The sequence below is a fragment of the Oryza brachyantha genome, chromosome 1 (genome assembly GCF_000231095.2).
Source record: "Oryza brachyantha chromosome 1, ObraRS2, whole genome shotgun sequence".
Classification (NCBI taxonomy): Eukaryota; Viridiplantae; Streptophyta; class Magnoliopsida; order Poales; family Poaceae; genus Oryza; species Oryza brachyantha.
In genome coordinates, this window is record NC_023163.2 from 15265389 (window position 1) to 15288045 (window position 22657).

General features: G+C 44.4%; 1 protein-coding gene across 1 annotated transcript; it reads left to right on the plus strand.

The window, feature by feature from the left end:
• Positions 1-17020: 17020 nt before the first annotated feature.
• Positions 17021-22338, plus strand: LOC102718231 (DNA replication licensing factor MCM4). The gene is made up of 17 exons (XM_006645915.3): positions 17021-17716; positions 17812-17940; positions 18522-18603; positions 18701-18833; positions 18945-19016; positions 19118-19240; positions 19314-19427; positions 19512-19724; positions 19823-19921; positions 20008-20168; positions 20260-20356; positions 20971-21132; positions 21208-21288; positions 21397-21475; positions 21562-21698; positions 21784-21834; positions 21923-22338. Exons 1-17 carry the CDS (start codon positions 17248-17250, stop codon positions 21995-21997), a joined length of 2277 nt encoding a protein of 758 aa, XP_006645978.2. The 5' UTR covers positions 17021-17247; the 3' UTR covers positions 21998-22338.
• Positions 22339-22657: the final 319 nt, after the last annotated feature.

Sequence of the window (22657 nt, forward strand, 5' to 3'; positions counted from 1 at the left end):
ATTTTAGTTGACATTAACCCGAACCGGGTAATGAATCATTATTACCGCTATTCAGAACTAAGCATGATTAAAGGTGATCCCATGAGCTACTTGTTCTAAGCACGGCTAAGCATTAACCTAAGCCTAACTCTAATCAAGTTACCCCTGGTCTAGCAATGAATAAAGTTGGATAAACAATGGCATAATAATAAGGTTTACCCGAAAAAATAACATACAGTGAATACTTTAATTAAAACAATGCATATTTGAATAAAGAAAGCAGAAACTTTGCAATAATGGGTTCAATATGATCAAAGATGAGTGCCACTTGCCTTGCTTTGGCCCCTGGGGAACTTCGGCGACAATCTCGAAGTAAACCGGCTCTTCGGCGGGGTCCGAATCTAAGCGACAAAGCACAAAAATAAATAAAACACGCACAAACTCTACCGAAACAGCAAAAGAAAGTATTTTTAATGGATTCTTGACAATTTTGTGAATTTAATGAAATTTGAATGGACTTAAACGGAGACTAGATGAATTACTTATGAGTTTTAGAAGTTTTCTGGGTTTTTTTACTAAACAGAAAAGTCCTAAATCAATTATTGCGCAATTAATGGGGCTGCTGACGTCAGCGAAGAGAGAGGAGGCGCTGACGGCTGACAGGTGGGGACCACCTGTCGGTGACGGAGAGGGGAAAGGAGGGACTGACACGCGGGCCCGGGGAGGAGAGAGAGGAAGGGGGGAAACGGTCGGCTGACGAGTGGGGCCCGCTCGTCAGCGGCCTAGCACAGAGGAGCGGGGAGGGAGTTCGGCCGGGAGAGAGAGAGGGGCGGCAGCGCCCGGCGACCGGCGGACGGCGACCGGTGGAGGGCGGCGCCCGGCGACGAGCGGCGCGAACCGGCGGGCGGCGGCGAACGGCGACGGCGGCCGGGGAGCGGGAACGTCGGCGGCGCGAGCGGCCGCGGCCGAGCGCGGCGCACGGCGATGACGGCGCAGCGGCACGGCGACGGCGGGCGAGCGCGGGAAGCGGCCACGCGGGAAGGCGCGGGTGGCATGACAACAGCGTGACGACGGCGGAGCTGGGCGACGGTCTGGCAGGGACTGCCGGCGACCGGCGGCGTCCGACGACGACAGCGAGGGGAGAGCTCGGCGGCGGCGGTGGAGGGACCGGGAGAGGGAGGAGGGGAAGCGCTTACCGACGGCGACGGAGACGGCGGCGCATCGGCGAGGGCGAGGTGGAGGTGGTGACGCAGACAAGCGGCGGCTTGCGACGCGCGGTGACGAGATCGGCAGACGGTGGCGAGGCGACGAGGCGCGGCGGTGGAGAGGATGAAGGTGCGGCGAAGGGCGCGGGGTGCCCACCGGCAGCGACGGAAGCCGAAGGAGGGTTGGCGACGTCGAGGCGGAGGCGACGGCACGACTGGACGGTGACGACGGGCGGCAGAGGGCGAGATCGCACGTCGGCGGCGAACGGCGGGGCACAGCGGCGGCTCGGTGGCGGAGGGGAAACAGCAGCAGCGCGGTGGCGAGGAGGGGATTTATAGTGCGGGGAGGCCGGCTAGGGCGGGGCGGAGATTGGAGACCGAGTCGGGCGCGGCGAGGATTCGGCGGCGGCCGTTGCGGCGGCGGCGGTTGCGGCGCGGCGGCGAACTCCGACTCAGCCGGCGCGGCGCGCTGGCGAGGGCTCAGTCGCTGACAGGTGGGCCCCACCTGTCAGTGGCGCGAGGGAGGAGGGAGGCGGCGCGGACTTTGCGGGCGCGGCGCAGGCGAGCTGGGTCGAGGCGGCAGCCCAGGCGGAGGGGAGGCGCGCGCGCGCGGGAGAGGAGGCCGGTCGACTGGGCCGGCCCGGGAAGGAGAAAAAAGAAAAAGGAGAAAAAAAAAAGGGAGAGGAGGAAAATTGGACTTCGGCCCAATTTGAGAAGAAAGGAAAAAAAGAAAGGAAAAAGGAGGGAAAAAGGAAAGCCCCACTTTTGCCGAGTTTTAAATTAATTTGTTTGGCCAAATTTTATACTTCTGCAATTTGAATTTAAATCCAGTTAGTCGATTTGCGAGCCTCGATTTAATTAGATTAGGTTCTTTTAGAGGGATTTTTCCTGAGTTAATTAAGCCAATTGTTATTTACGAATTTCTTTTTACGATTTTAGGCTTAGGACAAAACTCCGGGTGTGACAACAGTGACCTGGCAAGACGGCGAACCAGCTGCCATAGCATCATGATGACCTACCTGTCAATAGGAGGTATAGGACTGAGGCGGCGACTGTGGTGACCCCTTACTGCTATAAAAGGAGACATTGCCCCACTTAGAAAGGGGATCCGGAGATCCAATATAGTGACCAAGCGATAGAAATAGGGTATTATGTCTTCATAATCTCTTCTGTGTTCACTACTTCCCAGAGACCTTGACTTAGCACTCCGACAGATGGCATTTGCAACAAATTTTAGTTGGCATGCACGGAGAATATAGCAGTAACCTAAGCACAATAAATAGAAGTTTGCATGAAAGGTAGACTGCAGTTGCAACAATGGACTATCTTGTGAACGGTGGTAGTATTTTCAAGCGGATAGTCATTCTAAATCCCATAAATAACTACAAATGACGTTCTAAGTCGAACACATGTGTTACCGTGCCCCTGAATTTTTCTACCATCATGCCAGCCTAAGGCCATCACGGCATCCGGCTAAACTTCAACCATTTGCTGAGCATCGTCTCAGTTGCCTGGTGAACAAACAGAAGTCGTCTGCCGCTTCACTATCTACGGGGACACGTCGAGGCAGACAAGATGGTAAAAGGCAGCGTGATGTCCATGCAGACCAACAAGATAGTGAAAATAGCCATCTCCTAAGTCAACACTGCATATCCTCTTCTCTATGCATCCCGTTCCCATCAGATGATCTCAACGACAATACTGATCGTATTGAATTAGTACTCACCATATGATCATTGGTTTCTGTTCCGCACATATTCGCTCCTATAATACAACATATGATCATCGTTTTGGAAATGTGATATAAGCGAGCCCTTTTGTTTTATGTAGCCAACTATTTCAGGATGGAATATACATGCATGGGACTAGCATGTATATATAACACTAGAAAGCTAGCTAGTATAAAAATTATTTTACTAAAAATATACTCCCTCTGTCATAATATAAGGGCATTTCTAGCAGTATATTGGCAAATTAGTTGCAAGACAAAATGACTTAAATGCCCCTCACTAAATAAGAAGATTGTATGGAGGGAGAGGTAATTAGGGGTAAATTGGATAGAGATTTGAATATAACATTATTTAGAAATGCACTATTTCGGAAAAAAATATGCAATTATTGTGGGACGGATCGAGCTAGTGGTAATGAAAAACAAGTTCTTTGCCCTCATGCTCCTAAGGCTAGCACTTGTCTATACAAACTGAAACCTGAATTGGTTGGGAACTGGATGACAATCGAATTTGATTGGTTGATAGTGACAAATTACTAAAATCTCGTCCTCACGAATGTGTAACTATGTTACTCTGCAGATAAAGTTCAAATGCAAATAAGTGGTTGCAAGCACGTCCTTAGAAGAAAAGAATTTGACATGACAACAAAAATATGCACTGTATCTGAAACTTTAGTTTACACCATGGTCCTTGCAAAAGTATTTAATCATATCCATCAGGGGATGATAGAAATAAAAAAAAATAATCGATTAATCCGGCTCTTTCCCCCTTCATTTTGTTGAACTGCGTCATGGATGAATAGATGACATTTTTTTCTATACACCCCTCATTTATTTGAAATACGAACTAAAAGGCAATCCGCTAGTGAAAAAAGTTCTAGGGGTGTTTAATAAAGACCCACCAGCAAAATATCTTTTTTCCATTCGAGCTACTTTGCATCAATGCGTATCTAATTGAAGGCACTGCACTATTCTTCTTGAAGTGCTTTAAGCAACCACTAGGTACTCTACTTCATGGATACTATGTTTCCAAGATGCTTAAGGTAAACGAGAGATACATTACGGACCCCAAGCATGAAAGTTAAAATATAACCATTATATTATGCGTGCCACTATTGTATTCTTCGACGATATCCTGGTGTACTGGTGTACAGTGAAGGGTTAGAATCACATGCCCCCTTCTACTTTATTTGAGTTAGGCAGAGATTGACATTTATTTGAGTTAGGCAGAGATTGACATTGGTAGTAATATGTGTATTATAATAACACCGAGAATATTTTCTCTCGTAGATTGTTTAAGTCCCTCCGGTAGAAAAATGCTTCAACGATAACATAGTAGCTAGCTAAGCATATTAATTTGTCACAACTAATGCATGCGAGCGTTAAGCATATTAATTTGTGCGAGCGAGTTCTCGCGGAGCAGTTAAATCTGGTAGTCGATCACACCTAATGCATGCGAGCGTGAAGCCGAGCTCAGTTGGAGATGCAAAACTGAGTGATCAATGAAAACCGATCGACGCCAAGTGTGTCGGCGAGCCATCGACTAATATTCCTAATACGCCTCAATCCCAATCTCACTGCGAAGTCACTCAAGGTATTCGCCATCATGTTTGCCTCTTGCATCCTCCTTTCATTTATGTGAATGGGAACGTTAGTGACTCTAGGTTGGTTTATCTATGGACACCTGTGTATAATGGATTTTGTGTTTGGTCTTTACTGCTGGCTCACTTTTCACCAGCCATTCGTGCCATATAACTAGAACCAACACATCTGAATTGCAGGCAGTACAAATATCCAACTACTAGAGCACGAGGAGAAAGCTTCTTGCTATTAATGGAAGTTTCAAACCAGTGTCTCCATCCTAGGTATCAAATTGGTTTCGATAGTTTCCGGAATCCGGATGATTTTTGGAAACAGATAGTATCATACGAATATTTTTCGGGTAGTCTCGGGAATAGAAACGGATTTGTGTATTGTTTTTCATTAACAGATACGGTAAGGCTAGTATCCGGCGGACACCGGATTCGGTCAAGAGCAATCCTGATATTTTTGTCCAGATAGTTATGCGGATAATTTCAGAGAAAGCTCATTTCGTACTTATATTTTAGGCCTATACATATAGCCTAATTCATTTGCCATTGTTTTATTTTTTAATATCTTATCTTACTGCAAAGTTGCATGTAATGCACCAGTATTAGCTTCTAGTACTATGTTAGAATTAACTTATAAAACATTACTTTGTTATTTTAAGATGGAGACAACATTGTATTTAATTTGTTAATTATAAATTTAATTTTGTTGATTTTTGAAAAACATAAAATAAAATCTATGGTACTAAAACTAAAGAGTCATGTTATTTATGATGACCCATGTTATTTAATGTAAATTGTTAAATGTTTTTCTATCATAATAATAAACTCACTTCGTTTTATATTATAAAACTTTCTTAACCAAACCAAGATGTATAGATTCATTACCATTGTAAAAAGGCTAGAAAGTCTAAAGTCTTACATTGAATGATTCAGAAAGTGATACACTGCTACAGACTTATTTTTTGCAAACAGACCATAACAATTTTTGCATGTGGTTGGGCCAGCCGTATACGCGAAATCGTCTGCAAAGATGCCAACGCAGCTGCATGCGAAAATCATGCGGATGCTTAAGAAGAGAAAAATCGCGAAACAAAAATTCCAAAAAAAAAAACTAGCACCGTCGTCGTCATTGCCGCTCCCGTCGTCGCCATCGCCGTCGGCAGCACCTGGTACAACGCCACGACCGCCCGAGACCGCCGCCTACCGTCGTCATCGCCACGCCCGAGCTCGTCGCTGCCGTCCGCCGTCGTCGTCGTCGCCGAGGTGGTCGTCGCCGCTCCCGAGCCGAATCTGCCACGCCCGAGCCGTATCCGTCGTGCCCGACGTTGTCGTCGCCGCGGGGTGGTCGTCGTCGCCGCGCTCGAGCTCGCCGCTGCCGTCCGCCACCGTCGTCGTCGTCGCCGCGGGGAGGTTGTCGTCGATGTGCTTGAGCCGGCCAGATCCACCGCGCTCGTGCTGGAGCTAGCCGGTTCCTACACTTTCTTGCGGCGTCGGGACATGCACCGGGGAGAGAGAGGATGTGTGTGGCGGCGGCGCAGGGGTGAGAGATGGCTAGGGCTGGAGGGAAGAGGGGTTCGGGAGAGGAGGCAGGGCGATGGATTTATACGTGGGTTCGGTGGATATGGACCATCCAGTTGAAGCTCGTTTCATCCCGGCCTTCCGTTAAACCGAGCAAAGGCCTTTGTGTGTTTCATCTTAAAATTTCATGTAGAAGTTATGTAGAGGGTTAAAAGTTTCAGCGTCAATTGCTTTGCTGCTGAAATATGAGAATACCGTAAAAAAAAGAAAAATAGAGTTTTACAACTTTTGTTTTGGACTATATAAAATTTTGAATTTTAAATATAATAATTTCAAATAATATTTTTGAAGCAGTAAATGATTTCAAATTGAAAAGTCATCGATAACAAAGTTATATAACTCATCAAGATCTACAGCTTTTGTTTTGGTCATTTTTCTATATGACTTTGTTTGAATAGTTTGAATTTGAATTTCAAAATATGATAACTTCAAACAATATTTTCAAATACTAAATGATTTGAATTGATAAGTCATCAATAACAAACTGGTATAACTTATCAAGATGTATAGCTTTTATTTTGGTCATTTCTTCCTACGACAAAGTAATTTGTAACATTGTTTATAAAATGTACAAATCACTTATAAGAGAGATAGGTAAATTTTATGAAATTGTTACTATCATTTTGTCGGATGAAAGAATAATCAAAATAGAAGTTATAGATCTTGGTGATATAACTTTGTTGTTGATGGCTTTTTCAGCTGAAATTATTTACTGCTTCAAAATATTATTTGAAGCTTTTAAATTTAAATTTTTAATTGATAAAACAAATTCACAAGAAAAAATGGCCACAATGATAGTAGTAAGAACACAATAACATGATAGAGCATGATTTTTTAAATATTTAGGAAAAAATCATCCAATTTAGAGTTCATATGAGTGAGATAATTAGTTTCAAAATTTTCGAATTTTATTTTCGCATACGGCTCCTTAGGTGGCCCGTATGGAAAAATCGATTTTCCTATACGGGCACTTACGTGAGCCGCATGCAAAAATGAGCTCGTTTTTTATGTCATTTTTGCATGCGGAGAGGCCCGTATGGGAAAATCGATTTTTCCATACAGACCACTTAAGTAGCCGTATGGGAAAATGACCTACGATTTTTGCAGACGCCACCAGTTATAGTTCGTTTGTAAAAATCATAGAGGCTCGTACAGAAAAATCAATTTTGTAGTAGTGGTAGCTAGATATTTCTTTCTATGAAGCAAAGTAATACTATTAGTTTATATTGGTCTATAAGATATATTCATATGTACCTATACACGATTCCTAGAATTAAAAACAACTTGATTTATTGTTTGATAAACAAGAAGTGTACAACTTAAATTGATTTGAGGAGTCCGTATAAGGGGCTTTTATACTATGCTAAATATTTTTACCGTGTTCATACCGACTTGTATTCGTTTCGTATCTCTGTACAATAATATCTAGTTCCATTTTCGTATACGGGGTTTGCGATTACGATTCCAACTCAGTAAAAAAAATATGAAAACTAATACGATGAATATAGTTTTCATTCGTTTCCAAACTGTTTTCGTCCCTACTCGATCCAATACTTGAGGTGTTGCCCAATTGCTAGATCAACCATCGCTGAAATGCTTGCATGTTTTGACAAATCTGTAATAATCAAGCTATGATAAAACGTTAAAACTGGCTGCAATGTCTGCCTTACCCAAAATTCCAAAATGAAACAAAACAACAGGGACGAAAAGTGCATTTTGTTCATGATATTTTGCATTTGTGCACACTCCTCATCGGAATCGTTTTAACATTCATCCCAAGGATTGTTACATATATGTATAAGAGCAGGTAAAATAGCAGGCTATAAGCCAGCTATAAGTATATTTTAAAAAGATAAGAGAGGAGAGAGAAGAGAGAAGAGAGGTGGGCTATTGTCACGCCCTGAGTTTTACCCAAGCCAAGAATTAATTAAATAATACACTAAAAATAATTTGTTTAATTAAAGTTCAGTAGAAAAGCAGTGTATAAATTAATTTAATTAATTGGAAGCTTTTCGGATATTCTAAAATGTCCCGAAAGCATTTTAAATGATTAACAGGATTTATATTTGAATTACAGTCAATAAAATTTGGTTTAATAAACTTAATAAAAATCGGCAAAATTGGAGGCAATTTCTTTTTTTTCCCTCCTTCCTTTTTCTTTTCTTTTTCCCTTCTCTTTTTTTCCCTTTTTCCCTTTTCATTTTCTCGTTTCCTTTTTCTCTCCCTTGGCCGAACTCCTCCTCCTCCCTGGACTGTACGATCCTCTCCTCCTCCTCTCCAAGCCATGCAGCCTCATCTCTATCTCCATCAAAAAAATCAATTCCAATTAATTAGGACTCTAAATCTTATCCCCTTGAAACCTTATCTATTCCTTGTTAATAGGAGATGGGTAACAAGATCTATCTCTAGCTCCCCCTATAAATACCCACTGCAGCCTGGCCTCTTTCCCTCTCTCCCTCTCCCGTGCATCTCCAGTCGCCTCTTGCGCCTCCGCTACAGCTATGCCGCCCCCTATCCAGTAGTAGCGCAGCAAGCTGCTAGCAGCCCTGCTGCATCCTTGTTCGCAGCACGTCGCCGGCTGGTCTCTCTCCACCAAATCTCAGGTTCGCATCTATTTTATTCTTGCGAATCAATCTAAATTGATCTACCGTTTAATTGTTTAGGTTTTCTAGCCAAACAGCGAGGAACAACCGCAATCCGTCGCTGATCTCTCCACCAAACCTCAGGTTTGCATACGTTTTATTCATGCAAATCAATCTATCGTTAATCTACTGTGTAATTGCTTAGGTTTTTCAATCTATTAGCTAACGTGAGATTGATCTACAGTATGAAATTCTATTTCGTACACGTAGATTGGTTTAACGTTAAAGTCGTCTAATTCTAGTTTAGCGAGTCGTTAAATCTCAATTTAACGGGTCGTTAACTCCTGCCGTTGTGCCGCTAACACTTCACGGTTTCACATATCGGATCTAATTTGTCGTACGAATCTCTAATTCGTGCATGATTTGGTTCTGTCGTGTGAATGCATGTACTGTCTGCGATTTCCTGAGCTGCGGCCCAACCCGCACTCAAAGTCTACATCACCTCCCTCGGCCCACTCCTTTTCCCTCTCCTCCCGGCCAGTAGGCCGCAGGCCCAGCCCGTCGGCCCGTCTCCCTTCTTCTCCATCCTTCCCTCTCCCCCGCCTCGGGCCGGCCCAAAGGCCACGGCCCAGCCGCTCCGGTCGCCCTCCTCTCTCTCTTCTTTTCCTCTCCGGGCTGAGCCAGGCTATAGCCCATCACGCTTGTGCCCAAGTCCTCCACTCCTCCTCCCCTCCCGAGAGACCGACAGGTGAGGCCCACCTGTCGGGCACGTCGTCCACCTCTCTGCCCGCGTCCGTGCCCCAGTCACGCCGCACCCGTGTCGTTGCGCCGCCGTGCTGCGTCGTCACCTCGCCTCGGCTGCCCGCACCACCATCCACCTACGCACGCTTCCGCTCTTCCTCGCCGCTGCGCTCACCACCGTGCGACGCATCCGCGCAAGTCGCTGCACCGCCTTGTCACCTCGCCGCCGCGCTAGTCTTGCCCTCGCCGTGGCTGCCGCCTCATCCCGTCGCGCCGCACCTCGCCGTGTCGCCGTGTCGCCGCGTCGCAGCACCGTCCCGCCGCACCGCAACTGCCAGGCGCCGCCGCTCCGCCCGCGCCGGCCCAACGGCTGCACCGCAACTGCCGGGCGCCACCACCAGCCGCAATCCGCGCCGCCGCTAACCACCTCCCGCTTTCGCCGCGCCGCGTCCACCCCGGCCGCACCAACGACCTCCCCGCCCTACGCGCGGTAGCCGCCACCTATAAATCCCCCTCTCCTCGAGCCGCCGCCGCCTTTTTTCGCACGTCCCCGAGCCGTCACTGCGCCCATTGCCTCGCCGCCACCAGTCGAGCTCGCGCCTCACCTCCGGTCGCCGTCGCGGAGCTGCATCATCACCCATTCCCGCTCGACGCCGACTCGCTGCCGCCCTTCGCGCCGCCGGTGAGCATCCCCTTCCCCTCTCCCTCCTTTTCTTCCCCTTCGGCCGCCGCCGCCGGCCCATGTGCCACCGCCATGTGCGTGCGCCACTGTTCGCCGCCGACGTGCCATCCTGGCGTCGTCTCCCTCGCCTTACCATCGCTGCAGCGGGCCCCCTCGGTCGTTGCCACCGCGCCGCGCGACGCCAAGTCGTCGTCGCGCCGACACCGCCGCCAGTCCCCGGCCGTCGTCGCCACGGTTTCCCCTCCATCCTCCTCTGCCTCCCCGCGCACACGCCACGACGCCAAGCCGTCGTCGCGCACCGCTCCTCCCTCCTCTCCCTGTCAGATTCCTTTTCTCTTCTCGGCCGTTGCCGTCGCTGGCCGTTGTCCGTCGTGCCACCGCGCTAGCGCAGCCGAGCGATCTCCATCGCCGCCGCCGATCTACCTCGTGCCAGCCGTCACCACCTGTCCTCGGCCCTCGCCGACTTGCCGCCGCCGTCCTCGTCGCCGGTAAGCCGTTGCTGTCCTCTCTATCCCTCTCTTTTCCTCTCCGCCCGTGGCCGCCGGAGCCGACGCCGCCGCCGCATTCTTGCGCGCTTCGGCCGTCTCCGTCGCCCGTCCGCCAGCCGCCACCCTCGCCTTGCTGTCGCCGACACGACCCCGCCACTGTCGGAGCGCCGCCGCGCTCGTCGCGTCACTGCCGTCGCTCTTCCCGAGCTGCCACCGTCCTCCTTTGGCGCCGCCGCCGGTTCTCGCATCGCCATCCGCCGGATCACCGCCGCCCGTCGCCGCCCGCTTGTCCATGCTGCCGTCCGCCGGTCGCCGCCCTCTGCCGCCTACGCAGTCGCGCCGCCTCTCCCCTCTGTTCGGCCGAGGCCGCCCCATCCTCCTCTGTTCTAGGCCACTGATGAGCGGGCCCCACTCGTCAGACGGTCAGCCTCCCCTCCCCCTCTCTCTCACCGCCATGTGGGTCCCGGCCGTCAGCCTCCTCTCACTCCTGTGCTGACGTCATGCCTCCGATTAATTGCAGAAATAAATCAATAAGGTTTTCTGTTTAGTTTAAAAACATAGTTAATCTTCTAAAAATCATAAGTAATTCATCTAGTCTCCGTTTAGGTCCATTCAAGTTTCATTAAATCCAGAAAAATGCCAAGAATCCATTAAAAATAGTTTCTTTCTATGTTTCAGTAGTTTTATAGCCTGTTTTGTTTGCTTTGCCTTGTTTGTCGTAGGTTTTGACCCCGTCGCAGTGCCGTTCGTTCTCGAAGTCGTCGCCAAAGTTCCTCGTGGGTCTAAGCAAGGCAAGTGGCACCCTTCTTTGATCATATTTAACCTATGATTATAAAATCTCCCGCTTTTACATTCAAACCTGCATTGTATTCAAATGTATTTACTTTACTTATCTATTGGGCAATTACCTTTATACCCGTTGATCCCCATTTATTATTATTGTCATCCTAGGGTTAATTTGACTAGACTTAGGGTTAGACAATGCTTAGTCATGCTTAGTTCAACTAGCTCACCAATTATTACTTAATTATTGTTACACTTTGATACACCTTCAATGGTTGTTATCATTATTCATTTCCCGTTGAGGATTAATACAACTAAAATATTACTTATGGTGGGCTGTGAGTGCATGGTTTTGAGAGTCGTGCCCATGGCAATTAAGGACCGGTTCTCAGAAAGCTCTGAAAGTCTTACACGTACTAACCACAAGCCAGAATGGGCAACGGTGAGACTCGTAATCTAGCTTGTCCCTATTCGACATACCAAGGCAAGGGTGAGCGTGATGGAGTATGGATGGGCAATCGTGGTGTAACGAAAGCCTCTGCTGCTTCCCGATCTACCAAGGCACAAGAGGGGACTGCCCGACTTGGTGTAAAGGAGGGGGTGAAACCTGAAGTGTGGTGCGATTGTTTAGGGAGGGTTAGGTGAAAGGTCTTATCATGGTTTCCGTACTAAGGTATCGTGGTGATACGTTGGGGCATGGTAACATGCTTGGGAGCCATGTCTTGTGGGTAAGTTGTACACCTCTGCAGAGTAAAACTATTAATAACCTGATTAATCTTGGAACCGGTTTGACCCTGTGCAACGTGGTGTAACGTTGGCAGTGGTTTGGGTCTGTCGCAACGTGGTTTAACGTTGGACAGAGGGTTGACCCTGTCGCTACGTGGTGTAACGTTCGACAGTGGTTTGGGCCTGTTGCAACGTGGTGTAACGTTGAACAGTGGATGATTATTTTAAATGTTTACTTTATTTTTATTTCAGTCTATTTTATTTACTATTTTGCTAAATTACTGCAGCTTTGTGTAATTTAACCTTAGCCTATCCCTTGATCTATTAATTTGTAGCCAGCTGCACACGGGCTCCAAGACAAAATATGTGTATAACAGGTGGGACCATGTATTAATGTTTTGTAGGTAACTATTATATGAGTTGGCTATTAAATTGTCTATAGATAAATTAGAGCGAGTAGTTAGCTATACTATTGAACTTGCTCTATGATGATCGTATTGTAACTAATTTTATTTCACGCATCCGCTGTTTAGGACAAATGTTTAGGAGATATGTGCTCAATTAATAGTCTTAACGCAGCTTTCTTAATGTGTATTTCAATCGGTTTTCATGATTAATGCAAATATTTTCGAAAGATCCATAAATATTTTGCTTTCCCTTTGAAAAACAACCACACGATTAGTTATGAAAATATGTTTGTTGAAGCTCAAGACTAGTTTAAACAAGTTCACGTTAGTTATGAGTTTTTATTTCTTAATAAAGAAAGCTGTATTACCTTAAGCAATTAAGTTTGGCACCAATACGGCCCATATGACAGGCACAAATAAAGACGGTCGGCACCAGAGAGACTGGTGATGAGCGTCTATTTATAAATAACTTATTTCACAAACATGTCTCGTCAGAGTGTCTTTGGTACGAAGGACCTATTATAAAATAATATATTTGTTTTTCTAAGGGTCTATTTCTAAAACAAGTTATTTATAAAAATAAAGTATGAGCGCTGGTCTCTTTGTCACTGACCCCCTCCATGTCAGCGGCAGGGGGTAAGCATGTCGATGTTAGCATTGTTGACACCAAGACCTTGGATTTCATCGTCAATTATGTTGACGCTAAGAAAATAGTCAATTTTTGGGCTAAGTTTTTTTAAGAGTTCATTTGTAAATTACGTTTTCAGGTCAAAAAGTAAAAAATAAAAAGACCACACAAGTGGAGCATGGCTTCAGGCCCGGCCCTGGGACACGGCGAGCGGTGCAACCGCCCAGGCCCCCGCCGAGCTGAGGGCCCCTAACCTTCCATACTTAGGGTGTAATTAGATATTTTCCATTGTTAGTTATATAATGCATCCTATATGTCATACAACAAACAACGTTGGTTGGCTGTGGAAAGCAAATTCGTTACATGGATGAGTTCAACCAGTATGCATGGCTCTATCCCCAAGACAATTACCACTAATTTTAGTGCTACAATTACAGGATAAATGGATGTCATTGATTATGTATTCATAGCACTAGAAGTTGTTGTCTCTGGTTATAAATATTTGACCTTTGGGTCAAGATTCAGTCAAACATAAAAATTATCATCAAATTTACATTAGAATAAGTTTATAAAAAAATAAATTCATGATATTATGTTTCCTTTTTTAGACAAATCAATATATATATATATGATTTATTTTACATGCAACAAACATATAACTATGATTAATTTGTAACGGATACTCTATAGTTTTATAGGGCCTTAATTTTTATCTCGCCCTAAGTCCCTGAAATATGAGGACCAGCCCATGTGGCTTGCTGCATCTTTTTGTACCATCACTACCTCCCAATGTGTCGTATTCCTCCATGGTCAACCTAGCCACTGTGGTATGTAAAATACACATAGAGGAAGGAACAAAAAACAAAAAGGAATCCTAGGGTTAATGCATTTCTCTTAGGTGTTAATCCATTTCTGTTAGGTGAATGAGAAAATTCGAATTAAGAGCCTTAGGTCGATTTTGTTTGGGGAAAAGGGAAGGGGAAGAAAATTCTATGAACCTTTCTGTTTTTCCTTAAGTTCAAGTTTGACGAGAATAATATTCTACAACTAACAACTCATTTATTTTGAGACCGACCCACTTCCTATCCAGGATTTTTTTTACTAGTCCTTTATATTGCAATGTGTCAATCGTCAAATGCTTTGGCAATTTCCCCGGGTCGGATGAAGCAATAGAATTTTGAACCAGACGTTTTGATCTTTGGTTATCCTTCGTAGTAATAATATCTCGGGGTTTGCAACGAAAACTTGGTATATCGACTATACGACCATTAACTAAAATATGACCAATACTACCCTCTACATGCATGGCATGCCGTCCCTAATATGTTTCATCCTGTAGAGGTAGGAGTGAGGCGGGCTTTTTGTTTTATGGCCTATCTTTTCACTTATGTCTATACTTATGAGGCAAATCTTAAATTTTAAAATTTAATTTGGAGTTGATTTTAAGTTTTGTCATTATAGTTTATTTTCAGGTCATTAGTTTTAAATCGCTAATAACACATATATAAAAGTCTTATTCTCAAATTATTTTTCATTTGTAAATATGTTGGTCTTTTTTCCCTCGAAAAAAACCAAACGATCAAGGCCTCAAGCTCAGTTAATGATTCTGCTATGCTATAGACATCAATATGCCAATTATTTTTTTATATCTGAAAGGTAAACTGTGTATTACCGCCTTGAATTATTCACCGACCAAGCTTGATTCATTGGGCTTAAAACCAATTGTTCCTTTTTTTTTTTTGAACAAACTGACATGTAAAATGTTTATATCAACAAGTGGATGAAAACCAAAACACCAACATATATCATGGTGAACAATAAAGTGTCGACAAGCCGTCCAAAAGCTATACAATTCGTAGCAACGTGCTGGAGAAACAAAACAACTAACTCAAAAACATAAAAGCTATAATCATCCAGCCACAAGAAAAGAAACGAAAAGCAAAACTATGTTCTCAACAAAATAAAAAAGACATAATTCCATGCTTTCAACTGGACGAGCATATTATGCTGGTAAAACGGCCCCTCTGCTGGGACCTCCCTGGGTATGCTATTGCCGAGGTCTCCAAAACAGCCGTTCGGTGGAGCATGACTGTTGTGGTTTTTTTTCTTTCATGATTTTTAATGGTTTTTCACAACAATAATTGCGGTTTTCGTGATAATCACGGTTTTCACCATGGACGTACAGCCAGCTTTGCAAACCATTCTTCCCAGCTTTGCATCCCAGTCCTGCTAATAAATGGGTGCCTTTGATCTCAAACTGGTTAACCATACAATCAGCTGTAGCGACAATGTGCAAGGTTTTTCTTTCTTACTAAGCTTTTTTGACTGGTCTTTCTTACTAGCTTTGGCGGATGGTTATGTTGTTTAGGCCCCGTTCAGTTGAGAAAATTTTTTGGGAGAGTGGTCGCATCGACGCGTATGATCACACATTTAAAAGTATTAAACGTAGTTTAATTATAAAATAAATTTTAGATTCCAGCTAGAAACCGCGAGACGAATCTTTTGAGTCTAATTAATCCACCATTAGCACATATTGGTACTGTAGCACTTATTACTAATCAAGTACTAATTTGGCTCAAAACATTCGTCTCACAATTTCCCCCGTATCTGTATAATTAGTTTTAATGTTCATATATATTTAATGCTTTATTTAGATATCCTCTAAAGATTCGATGTGATGTTTCTGAGAAAAGTTTTTGGGAACTAAACATGGCCTTATATGTGTCGAGACTGTAACCAATTACTATCTCTGTATGATTGGGCATGCAGCACAGTGGAGTTGCAAAGACCCAGTTAGTACCCAAATTTCTGAGTTTAAATCTCTATAGAAGCGAATTTTAGATTGTGTTATTTGAGTGGCTAAGTTTCCTAATTGAAGGCCGCGTAAAAATACTCTTTTTCTAAAAAAACAATTAACATCATTGGATTTATTACTAAATGTATTTTAATTTTAACTATTCTTTTACATATTTGCACATATTTATTGAAAAACATAAAGTGTGAAACGTGTGACAAAAACGTAACGCCGTAATATATTAAAATACGAAGAGATTATTTCATTCGTATTAAGAGTTGTATGCCCCTTCCCTACTTCCTCATGCTAATTTCTTCCATATCTTTCCTTTTGGAACAACCAATCAAACATTACGCACATTTCAATAGTACGTTAGTAGCACGGAGACAGATAAACATGGGGCTTTTAACTTTTTACCATTCCTTACACCAAGAGTTTAATTTCTCTCACATGGTTTGTGAGAAGGGAATGATAAATTTATTGCCTCTGCTATATGTAAGAGAGGCGAAAAATTAAATTTCTCGTGAAATACTATAGTAGCAATGTGGTGTTTTCCCCATGTTTCTTCAGTAAAACAGCAGATTGGGCCTGCACCATATCTGAGCTGTGGACTAGTAGGCCACTAGTAAGCCCAGCCCAACAGAAAACCATTCAGCGAGTAAGCCCATCACATCTACCCACGGAGGCCTCATTTCGATGGGCCTCGATTTTGGCCCATGGACTTTACCTGGGCCGAAACTAAAGCCCTTGTCCCTTCCTTGCCTATCGCGGATAGCGTAGAAAAAGGAAGCTGCCGCGCTTCGGTTGGCGGGAAACCCCGCCCTCGTTCCCGCCATTCCCCTTCTTCCCGCCGCCGCCTCCCGCCATTTTAGCCCCGCCTCGTCCCCCATCCCTCTCAATCTCCTCTCTCTCTCTCTCTCTCAATCTCTGCGCGCGCGCGGGAGCCATGGCGTCTAACGGCGGCGGCGGCGGCGGCGGCAATTCCCCTCCTGCCTGTAAGATCCAATCGCCCTCCCGCTCGCCGCAGATCGCAATTCTCTCTGGGTGCGAGAGATGTGACGCTTTCGGTTGGGTTTGTTTGATTTTTGTTTTTTGTGCAGCGGTTTCGTCGCCGGATGTCCGCCCGTCGAGCCCGCTCCCGGCGACCAACTCCTCCCCGCCCCAGTCGGCGCGCCGCGGCGTGGGGCGGCGCCGCCGGGGCTCCGCCAGCCCGTACCCGTCGTCGCCGTCCCTCGGCGGGTTCGAGACGCCGCCGCACCCGGGCCGCGGCGCGGCCGCGGCGGCGTCGCGGCAGAACTGGACGGGGCGGTTCCCGCCGACGCCGTCCACCCCCATGTCCACCGACGACGTCCCGCTCTCGTCGGAGGCCGGGGACGAGGACACGCCCGAGACCGACGGCGCCGGCGCGGGCGCCGACGCCACCCCGGTCTTCGTCTGGGGCACCAACATCAGCGTGCAGGACGTCAACGCCGCCATCCTGCGGTTCCTCCGCCACTTCCGGGACCCGCGCGACGCCGGCCGCGTGGACTCCGTCATGGACGAGGGCAAGTACATGCGCGCCATCCACCGCATCCTCGAGCTCGAGGGCGGGGAGTCGCTCGACGTCGACGCCCACGACGTGTTCGACCACGACCCCGACCTCTACGGCAAGATGGTCAGGTACCCGCTCGAGGTGCTCGCCATCTTCGACATCGTGCTCATGGACCTCGTCGCGCGCATCGAGCCCCTCTTCGAGAAGCACATCCAGACCAGGATCTACAACCTCAAGTCGTCGGTTTGCTTGAGGAATCTGAACCCTTCTGGTGATTACACGTCCCCTACACGCACTGTTTGCTCTCCGAGCTTCTTGTGGTTGGCAATTCTTTGGATCTGATTCCCAATTCGCGTTTCGTTACAGATATTGAGAAGATGGTGTCTATCAAGGGCATGATAATTCGATGCAGCTCCGTCATTCCGGAGCTCAAGGAGGCTGTTTTCCGCTGCCTAGTGTGTGGGTTCTACTCCGAGCCTGTCATGGTTGATAGAGGTATATCACTACTAATGTGGCTATATTTTTACATGCTATGCTTTCCATGCTTTTGCCTTTGGTAAACTTCAGGTTAACGAGTAATCGGATTGCTAGACTTAATTTTGTTGTTAGTAATTTATATATTGACAAATCATTGTTGATGTGAAAGATGGAAGTGCAGACTTCACATTTGTCTTTACATGTTACATGTCGTTTCTAGTATAGATTTTCTTTTATCTTTTCTCCCCCCAAAACATTTCATTTTGTTGGAATTTTTAGTAAAATGCAACAATCAGGATCTTTGTTTCCCTTACCACATCGCTGTCGAATTGATAGTGATCCTCTTTGAGTTCACATATCATACTGCCCCTGGTACAATCCAATACTACATTATTATAAAGTAACATTTGTATCGTGAAAGTAATTACAAGTAAAAATGTAGATTGTGTTCTTAACCTATTATACTCTAGTAGTTAACGATTCATGAGATTGCCATGGAGCCACAGATCCTATGAACAAAATTTTGTGGGAGTTATAACTAAAGCTCCATGAATTTATATCGTTCTTATCAAGAAATTAATTCACTCTTATTTTCTTAGGGAGGGTTACTGAGCCACATATCTGTCAGAAAGAACAATGTAAAGCTACAAACTCTATGACTCTTGTGCATAACCGATGCAGGTAGCTATATCCTACTTGTAATACTTTCTTATCTTTATAGGAGTCTTGACAGATATGTAGTCCTGACCTTTGGATGGAACATTTTGTTTGTAACTAGGTTTGCAGATAAGCAGATCATAAAGTTGCAGGAAACACCAGATGAGATACCAGAAGGTGGTACACCTCATACAGTTAGTGTCTTGATGCATGATAAACTTGTCGATGCTGGAAAGCCTGGTGACAGGGTTGAGGTTAGGAATGAATCTTTGTTTGGTCATTAATACAAGCAAATACTTTGGTTTGTGGTTCTTGCTTATGCACACTGTAAAAATGTTGATTTTGTCCATTCTTTTGATTTATAGATAACTGGGATATACAGAGCCATGAGTATTAGAGTTGGCCCAACTCAGAGGACAGTGAAGTCGATTTTCAAGGTAGAGGATATAAAATTTATCCTACTCGTTGTATTAGATTCCTTTTCTGCAATGTTTCAAATTATGTGCTCGAGCATCAGCTAACAATTTGCTTTAATCAGACGTACATTGACTGTCTTCACATAAAGAAGACAGACAAGTCTAGACTTCATGTTGAGGACTCCATGGATACTGATAACCCCAATGCTAACAAGACAACTGAAGATGATTTTCTCACGGATAAGGTCTTCCTCGATAACTTCCTCTGGGATGGCACTATGTGTAAATATGTTTGACACTGTCTTTCCTGCGTTGCAGATTGAGAAATTAAAAGAGTTGTCAAAGTTACCAGATATATATGACAGGTTAACTAGGTCATTGGCTCCAAACATATGGGAGCTGGATGATGTTAAAAGAGGCCTCCTTTGTCAGGCAACATACTATAATATCAAACTATCTGTTTGAATGTTTTTGCAATAATAGCCAAGCATAACATGCTCTTACTGCTGTTTCCAGCTTTTTGGTGGAAATCCTTTGAGACTTCCATCTGGAGCTAGTTTCCGAGGTGACATCAATATTTTGCTTGTTGGTGATCCTGGAACAAGTAAATCTCAGCTTCTCCAATACATGCACAAACTGTCTCCCCGTGGCATTTATACAAGTGGGAGAGGAAGTTCAGCTGTCGGCCTTACTGCATACGTTACCAAGGATCCTGAAACTGGTGAAACTGTAAGTCTACCATGAATCCCTTATTTTCACAATTTAACTTTAACTCGTTTTACATGTAATGTTTGCTTGATGACTTCAACCATGACATCACATTTCAGGTTCTTGAGAGCGGAGCACTTGTTTTGAGTGACAAAGGTGTTTGCTGTATTGATGAATTTGATAAGATGTCTGATAATGCTCGAAGCATGTTACATGAGGTCATTTGAAATGCTGCACCCCAAAGTTCTATTTCATAGTAGTATTTAGTCAATGCTAAATTGCCTTTTTTTAAAAAATGTTGCAGGTAATGGAACAACAGACTGTCTCCATTGCCAAGGCTGGAATAATTGCATCTTTAAATGCTAGAACATCGGTTCTAGCATGTGCAAATCCTACTGAATCGCGGTATAATCCAAGGCTCTCTGTGATTGACAATATTCACCTTCCTCCAACACTTCTTTCAAGGTGAGTACAATGCAAAGTGAATATGTGTACTCTTTCAGGACGGACAGATTGGTAACAGAAGTTATTTAATTCTTGATTTTTTTTAATTCAGGTTTGACCTCATTTATCTGATATTGGACAAGGCAGATGAGCAAACCGATAGACGCTTGGCTAAGCATATTGTTTCATTGCATTTCGATAACCCAAATGTAAAACATAACTCCCCTTTTTTTTTCTGAAGTTTGTTTCTTTTTTGCTCATTGATACAAACAGCTTACTGTTTTGCACATCAGAACACTGGTTGCAGCTTTAGCCTACTTCTTATTGAACAATTTCGTTCTTACCCTTATATTGATGTCTAATATTGATTTTGCCCCTATTTTTTAGTGTTTTCACTTTTGTCCCTGTTTTTTTGAACTGAAGTTGCCCCTCTTTTGGACAGACAATAGTAACGGTGTTAAGTGAGTGAGAAAACTACCTTTTTAGCCTTACTCGGGATTTTCATTTTTATCCCTTTATTTCATCAATTGTATTTTTGCCCTCCATTCTACATTGAAGCAGCACATCTTATTGTTTTATACTTGTAGAAATAAACAGGGATAAAAATGAAAATCCCGAGTAAGGCTAAAAAGGTACTTTTATCGCTAACTCAACGCCGTTACTGTTGTCCGTCCAAAAGAGGGGCAACTTCAGTTTAAAAAAACCAGGGTTAAAAATGAAAACCCTAAAAAACAGGGGCAAAATCAATATTAGACATCAAAATAAGGTTAAGAATGAAATTGTCCCCATTTCTTATTAGTTGTGCATTCTTTCTGCTACATAGATAGTGGAGCTTGAGGTTTTGGATTTGGCTACACTTGTAGCATACATAAGTTATGCAAGGAAGCATATACAACCACAGTTATCTGATGAAGCTGCGGAAGAATTGACTCGTGGCTATGTTGAGATGAGGAAAAGAGGAAACAGCCCTGGTAGCAGAAAGAAGGTACAGACTTGTTAATATGGCCTTTTGAACCGTTAGATGATACAAGTAACTGATGCTTCTCTGCTTATTGTATAGGTCATAACTGCGACAGCTCGACAAATTGAGAGCTTGATTCGGCTCAGTGAAGCACTGGCCCGAATGCGATTCTCACAAGTGGTAATGATCATTCCTGATACCAAGTTACTTATTATCTTTAGCTTCACAGCGCAATTATTGTTAGTTTGGTTTGTTGTGACTCATGATTTCATTATTTTCTGTCTACAGGTGGAAGTACGTGATGTTGTAGAGGCATTCAGGCTTCTCGAAGTTGCCATGCAGCAATCAGCGACAGATCATGCAACTGGTTAGACAAATTTGCTCAACTGTGTTGCCTTTTTTCTCCTTGTAACCACCAGTTGAAATGCTGACCCCTTTTATCAATTACAAAAGGTACAATCGATATGGATCTTATCATGACTGGAATATCTGCGAGTGAAAGGCAGAGGCGGGACAATCTTGTCGCAGCAACCCGCAACCTTATCATGGAGAAAATGCAGCTTGGAGGGCCCTCGATGAGAATGATTGAGGTAAAGAACCTTCAATAAGTGTCCTTTGTTCTAATCATTGTCTGCAAACCAATGGGCTAAGTTATCCTTCCTGATCAATTCACAGTTGCTGGAAGAACTTAGGAAGCAGAGCTCAGTGGAAGTTCATCTGCATGATGTAAGTTGAGAGATTTAGTCTGCATTACTTGCATTCAACCTGTCAACCATGGCAGGTACTAACCCATTCCTGAAATACTTTTTCACAGCTTCGCAGTGCTCTTGGCACTCTGATGACCGAGGGAGCCGTAGTCATCCACGGAGACAGTGTCAAGAGGGTCTGATGTGTATGATATCTGGGATGGCAAAGGCTTGGTCCGTTGTTTAAGTGGAGACTGCTTACACATCCGACTTGGATGGCTGACTGTAATTTCCTAGATGATGTTCTTGATACGGTTACTTACATGAAACATGCTAGTGCTAATCAGAGTTGTAATGTGGGGCGTCAGTTTCATTTTATTCAACTGTATGTAGGCAGGATGATAATATTTTAATTTGATCTTGTTGTGTTTGCTATATAAATGATCATGCGGCGTCATTTTCTTACAAGGTTTTCCTAGGAGCCACTAGCCCCATTTTTTTACGGGAAACAGAAATATATTAAACAGTTCCATCTTCCTTTACTAAATGTGATATGAGACTACAAGAGAACTATCCTGAGTTGTAGCATAATTTGCTAATTCATGGCTAATTCTATTATGAGAGCGAGTAATTTTATGAATAACTATTTCCCTGTTTTAGTCAGGACAATTGGATCATGATTGCACAATCTGTTTCCATCACCAGTGGAAGCATTGTCCATTGGAGGGTCTTCGTGACTTCTAGAAAAGCTAAGCATTCAGATTAAGCGCTCCTTTGCAAAAACTCAAAGCCTGGCAAGCAGAAAAAATCGAACAACCTGCAAAAGCACGCATGATCGTTCAGCAAAAGAATCATCGATATTA